The sequence below is a fragment of the Chelon labrosus genome (assembly GCF_963514085.1).
Source record: "Chelon labrosus genome assembly, chromosome: 1".
NCBI classification, from domain to species: Eukaryota; Metazoa; Chordata; class Actinopteri; order Mugiliformes; family Mugilidae; genus Chelon; species Chelon labrosus.
Window position 1 is genome coordinate 28,013,749 of NC_140337.1, and position 6,627 is coordinate 28,020,375.

At 39.5% G+C, this 6,627-nt stretch overlaps 1 protein-coding gene across 1 annotated transcript; it reads left to right on the forward strand.

Annotated features, from left to right (window-relative positions):
• The first annotated feature begins 1,963 nt into the window (after positions 1 to 1,963).
• Positions 1,964 to 4,318, forward strand: LOC311487293 (uncharacterized protein). The gene is made up of 3 exons (XM_084543514.1): positions 1,964 to 2,093; positions 3,461 to 3,612; positions 3,733 to 4,318. The coding sequence occupies exons 1-3, from the start codon at positions 2,015 to 2,017 to the stop codon at positions 3,985 to 3,987; spliced, it is 486 nt and encodes a 161-aa protein (XP_084399640.1). The 5' UTR covers positions 1,964 to 2,014; the 3' UTR covers positions 3,988 to 4,318.
• The last annotated feature ends 2,309 nt before the right edge of the window (positions 4,319 to 6,627 follow it).

Consider the following 6,627-nt stretch of genomic DNA (forward strand, 5'->3'; position numbering starts at 1 on the left):
ATGTCACGGTAGAATGGGCTTCATCTTTAGGTTATCATTGGCAACCATCAGTCATCTACAGTCTGTGGTTTGACTGGATAAGTGGCGCCAAAGATAAAGCAAAGTAAAAATTTCCAGGGAATCAGTTGAGTTGTTGCTGTCCAAACATTGTCCAAACATTTCACTCAAATGCGTAAATCTGAATTGTGATCCTCCCAAAAGTCAGTAGTCTTCATCCTCTGGGAACTAAGAATTTTAAAATAACACACTGACCATTTTGACATGGGTTGACGTATCTGGTAAAGGTCAGAGCTCTGCGGCCGACTTTAGAGTAGGCGTGTTCGTGTAAACAGATCCTCGCTTCCGTGGTAACCACCGCCATAGACAGTCAGTGTGTATGAGTGTATGTGCGATGTGAGGAAACCTACCGTTCCACTTGAGTAACGCAAGTAAAACAAGGGATAAAGGTGGAGAGCTGCTTCGTGTTGCTGCAGGGGCAAAACAAAAAGGCGATCTTTGTGTGGGAAGTGAATGAGTAATCCAGTGCCCTTGAGCAAGACCCAAAGCTGAGGCTATAAGATAAGATAAGATAAGATCAGATGAAACCTTATGATCCCTGTGGGGGAAATTAAGGTGTTACAACAGTGCAAAAATACAAGTTAGATAAAAAATAGATGAGAAAAACAACACAAACATAAAAAAATATTAAAGGTATACAACATATTTACAGACTGTGTCAGGTTTTAGGTGAGTAACTACTAATGCTAATACTACAGTTTACCAAAGTTGATTTTAAAGGAAAGGAAAGCAGCTTTAATTTACCATTTTATTTTGCACTTTAAGAGGTGCAAAGGCAAAAGCAAAAGTATTCATTCATGACTGACAAATTTCACAATAACATACTTTGCTTTAAAGTTGCAGCTGTTTTTTCTTGGGGGGGGGGGGGGGGGGTGCGGGTATTTTTTAATCTACTTCTTGAAAATTTAACCTTTTGTTTTGTATTTTGTGTGGGAATCTGCAAAGTAACTGGAAGTCAAGCTGTTAAACGGTGGAGTTGAATGTTAAAGCAGCAGAAAATGGGGATAATCCAATAATAACTTGTGTTGATGTTGTGGTTTTAGGCAGGTTTAAACTGACTGGTGCCCAGACTGGATTCTAGACATGCTTCATACTCAATAAACACAGATGTGTTTTTGGAAATCCTCTCTCTGCAGATCAAACAAAGCATTAGTGGCTTTAACACTCAACTAACTGTGACTGGAATAACGTTGCACAACCTGCTGTTAGTAATAAGAACTGGCGGGGAAACTCCGGCTCTGTCTCCAAGACAACTGGTGAGAAAAAAGCTCTTTCGAAATTAATATAATCTGCAAACAATGTTGTCATGAAGTGGTTCGGTGGCTGTGGAGCGTCAAATCTGCTGGAACTAGGACAGAAGAAGAAGAACTTTTTCCTCCATCTTTTTCTTGTAGAATGAACCAAGATGTCGCCACGTCTCCATCTTTAATAGTGTTCATTGAGTTTAAATGAGTGGGGAAGTATGCTAACCTAGCTAGCCTAGCTTGCAAAATGTCTCAAATTCAGACTGGATGTCTGGAGTCCTGGACCTTGACTTCCTGTAGCTTCATGTCTTTTGTATCCCAGCTGTTATTGGGCGAGAGGCCTCCAGGTCTATTCTTTGACTTTTTAGGACTCAATGGAGTGTGTAGACGCCTTGTTTGGGTTGATGAAAATTAAAGCTTGAAAACTATTTGCAGTCACTGGAAGCATGGGTTCATGTGAAGCGGAGAGGGTTTGTCTTGTGAGGTAAAACCCTTTTAGAAAACAGAAAGGATTATTAAGATTTCACTGTGTTGCAACTCAGAGCCACAAACCCCTTTATTAAACTTTAGTCTAGACATTATCCATGTTTTCCCTCAGTTCACTCCCTCCTCTTCACTTCTTCCCTCCCTTTTTTTATACCTTTCCCTCTCTTCATCACCTTCCTAGCTCTCTCCATTCCCCTTCATTTGCTTGTTTCTCTCCATCAGTAGTCATGTCTTCCTGTTTGACAGCTCCGACCTTCCTCTTCCTCGTCTTTTTCCTCCGAGTTCAGAGCATCGACTCGGCCCGCGGTGAGTACAGAAATGTTCGTCTTTATATGTTCGTCTTTATTCTGAAGTGTGAAGTGCGTGCCAAAGATGTGCAGTGCCAGGGGTTAGCGGTTAGGTGTAACTGAGCCGCTGTTTTCTTCAGCGTTGCCGTCTTCGTGGCAGCTTTGCAGCAAGCAGAAGCCAAAGACAAAAGAAAAACACACCTTGGACCTGTCATCATGAAATATGCAGCGCGGCCTGACAGATCAGATAGCAGCGCAGACGCCTTTATACAAACAGGCCTGTTGACCTTGGCAGAGATAAGGAAGAGGTTCACCGTTAACTTAACAGAGGATCTTAACAGGAGATAAGATTTATACTCTGGGAGTATCTGTCCAAAACAAACAAGTAAAAACAGATGAGTTCAAATATTGTCAGGGACAGAGTCAGGTTATATCATTAAAACCTAAGAAATGTTTAAGATAATAAAGACTATATTGGTGTTTGTGTTGGTTATGAGACAAAAGCAATCAAAGCAAGAAGAATTAAACAAACCACCATACAGTAAGCTCCAATCATTGTACAAGAACTATTACTGCTATATTTTGCAAAAAAACTGGCAGTTATTTCATTTATTAGTGCAAGGGGCAAAAGAGAAATATGTATTTCAGAGTTATTAGTGTTTGTTTAGATTAGAATGAGCAGGGAGTATCTAAGTATGCTAACCTAGCAAGCTACCCTGGCTAACCTAGCTTAAAACTACAGCTTCTTAAAAATGTCAACTGTAAAATGTTGAAGAAAAAAATAGCTAGCATACTTTACAGTTTAAGAAGATCTCATCCCAAATGTCCCTGTACATTTGGAAAAATGCTAGGCCCTAACTTGCGGTTGCACTTCAATGAGATGTAGGCTCGGACAATCTAGGCGAATTCCCAAAAGTTACTGTTCAAGAAAAGGAAAAGGCAAATTTATCAGGTTTGTCCTGTAGCTCCACATCTTTGATGACTAAGGAATGAATAAAAAAAAAGTCAACTATAAAATGTTGATTTACTACAGGCCTCACCCACGATTTAGCTAGGACAGGCTAACGAAACCATCAAAAGTTACTGTTCAAGAGTAGGAAACTACACATTAAACTTTCCTATATTAAGCAAAAAAGTTTCACAGTTATTTAATTTATTACCGTAATAAGTCAAGTGTGTTCATAGAGTTTAAAATGAGTGGGGAAGTATGCTAACCTAGCTAATCTAGTTTATGGTAAAAGTCTCATTCCTGCTGGATGTCTGGAAATCAAAGCGCAATAAACAAACAAAAAAAATCTGCTTTTCAAAAATGTCAAAGTAAAATTAGCAGTTGTGCTAACAGGGGAGGAAATTCATATTCAGTTCATTATCACTTCCCTCCTGTAGCTTGGCCTGCCTCCGCTCTGTCGAATTTTGAGCTTCCAGAACTTGATGGTTCTGCTGTGGACGACATCTGCAGGATTATTGTAGAGCCTACGTCTGACACAGCCATTGGCACCACAACAACTACAACCACAAAATCACCCATCACCAGGAAGGTAAGGCAACATAAGGTTGTTGTTGTTTCGGCTAGCAGAAGTCGCACAATGATGAGCAGGGTTCTTGTTTGCGTTGCTACACATGTAAACTTATTTAATCCCATGTGTATCATTTTACAGCAGGTGGCTGCGACGACAAAAAAGCCAACTGTCCAATCACCACCAAAGAAACCAGACACAAGAGCACCAATCAGGAAACAGCCAGCGGTCAACCCTGCTGCCAGCCTCCTTCACTACCTCCTGGCCAAAAGCAGAGGACGCACTATGGGTTTTCAGCTATTGGGTAGCCTGAATCTGGGCGGCCACAGAGCGACGTCAAATAGCAACCGCAAAATAGGTTCGTTTTCTTCAGAGGACTCGAGTGACGAGTCTTAAAATCATTTTCCTTGGGGTTTTTTTCAATTTCTTTTTGACATTTTGTTCTTTACTTTTAAAATAAAACTGGATGAAATAGGGATTTGTCAAGTGTTTTGTTTAGTTTACTACTAAATTTAGCAGAGCAGTAGTCATTCACGCCGTAACAGTTGTAATATGACTGTAGCTTTTCGTTATTGCTAAAACATTATTGGGATTATGAGAAAACTGTGGCTTTATGCATGTTTTAGTTTACAGCTGTAGCCGTAGCTACATCTGTGAGCTTACTTACGGTCACTCTGAAGTAAAACAAACGTAAAAATATGCTGATTTCTACAAATTACTTACCTATTTGATGCTTTACATAACATAATGAAATAAACTTAAAAAAAACTGTCATTAATAAACACACATTGTCCATCTGTTGCTGGGTTAATGATGCTCATTGGTTATCATATTTATTGCTCTATTTACATCATTTCTTATTTTAACATTTGATAAATACATGAGTAAATGTGATTGTTTACATTAGCAAAATGTAGCTGAAGCTAAATGAATATACAACATGAGGTAGACAAAGTTACATGCCTGAACTTAATTAAGCATCATCATTGGTGTTGACTTCAGCAAGTTAATATTAAAGAGTAGAGATTAAGATATCAGAATCACATGATCATGTTTGTTTTGGTGTGTATGCATCAGTACTGTTATGTCTGTGCTGCTGTGGTTCCGATGGCCGACTGGTGGAAACTGGATGTTTGTCTTTCCTCTGATCCTTGGTCGAGACTTTGTTGTGTTTGCCTGAGAAAACATTATATGAACTATCACTTTGTTTTCTTGTCCGACAGTTAAAATGCAGTTTTAAGTACAGATGAATATGGAAATTTGTCTTTCAAATTTGGGATTGTGATGGCCCGGAAAGAACTATAGCATTTTGGACATAATTGTGTTTCGTTGGATTCAAATATAGTAAGTTTAAACACGGTTAAGCACAGAAATTTAAAAATTTGTGGCTAACTTTACGCAATAACAACATGTATTTGTTTATAATAGCATTATGTCCCAATGTAATTTCATGGGTCATAGAAATTTGCTCTCTCAGACAAGGACCTGCACAAAGTCACTTCAGACATTCTTTTTTTTTTTTTATTCTGACTGAAAGTAAACGTAGAAATTAGCGGTCTAGGACGTCCATTGTGCTAACTGCATTAGCACTCTCCATTATGGGACTGTCTGGAGACTCTGCAGCTAAATGCAGTTGTTGATCACTCTTGATGACGACTTCAAGTCCTTTCAGTTGAGTATTATTGTGTCTGAAAAGAAAGCAAGCATCCAGGAAACCAGGAAGCTTGCTCTTTTTACTCTGATATATAAGTTAGCATCACCGATAAAGATGGAATAGAAATACACCAAAAATGTTTGTCATATTATCCTGGACCAATAGATCTTTCAGTGCTGCGGTTTGGTGTTTTTAAACCTGAAGGGGGTGGTACTGTTATTATTTTACATAAAACGGCCTCTTCTGATTGGCCCAAACTGAGACATGATCATTACACTATATTAAAATGTATGCGTCCATACCTTCTCTTCCTCTGAGCTCCGGCAACGCTGTGCTTCTTAGATCTGGGAGAAGGATGTGTGATTTATTTTTGTCTGTCGCAACGCTGCCGCCGTTACCGAGGTTACAGTGGTCCGACAGGAAGGAGCGCTCACGGATCGGACTCTTCTCTGGTGCCTGAAAGGACAGAGGAGTCATTTCTCCATTCCTATCCTGTTGTGAACAAGAGAGAGACTGTTTTCTGTTACCTGAAAGGTGAGAGGTCCTGAAATGTGGCTCGAAAGAAATTGTCGGGCTTGTTGACTATGGAGGCCACCGTGATGTCTTAGTTTGTCTACATGCCTGCAACACACCCAGCAGTTACATAACTGGAGTCAAAACAGGTTCATGTCAGACTTTTGGTGAATAGTTAGGGGTCTTAAACTTGACCTAGACACAAGGAGCCCTCATGGGACAAACAAACTTAGCCAAGTCCTGCCATATTTATAGTCTGTATTGGTTTGGACCTAAAATATTAAGACTACTACAACAATACTGTCCAATACACCATTGGCAAAGTCTGTAAAGGTTCTTCATCATCCAGGTCAAAATATATCCCAAAAAACAAAAGCAAATCTGAAATATGGCCTTTGATTCAGAATCTGAAAGCAGCAACTGGCGTCTATAAGCCAGATAGCTAGTTCTATGGCATTTGTTTTGGCAATTGTATCCAAAAAGGCTGTAAAACGAGCAAGTGGACTTGTAGAGTCTCTTAAAAATGTTCAAGTACTAAATAGGCTACTTGGATGAGTGGCAAAACGTCTTTAAGAAACTCTATAAGTCTGTTTGCCCTTGGTTTCATCCTTATTTTGTTGGGATACAATTGCCAAAACCCATGCCAACAGTTTAGAACAGTTAAGATGGCAGTTTCTTCTTCTACATTCTGAATGAAAGGCCATATTTCAGATTTGTTCAGTAAGTCCAGTGAGCCCCATGCTGTGCCCAAAGCTCACTCTAGGTTTCTATGAACTAGGTTAAAGAACAGACTACATATCCAGATAGCTTCAGCCATGCAACATACAACAGTCAGGAAAGAAACATTTGGAAAGTGAATCTTAGCTGGA

What these genes read in the sequence shown, in the direction of transcription:
- LOC311487293 (XM_084543514.1), top strand. Translation starts at nt 2,015, where the DNA reads ATGTCTTCCTGTTTGACAGCTCCGACCTTCCTCTTCCTCGTCTTTTTC. An exon ending in GAGCATCGACTCGGCCCGCG is followed by an intron (nt 2,094 to 3,460) that starts GTGAGTACAGAA and finishes TCCCTCCTGTAG; the next exon opens with CTTGGCCTGCCTCCGCTCTG. An exon ending in AATCACCCATCACCAGGAAG is followed by an intron (nt 3,613 to 3,732) that starts GTAAGGCAACAT and finishes ATCATTTTACAG; the next exon opens with CAGGTGGCTGCGACGACAAA.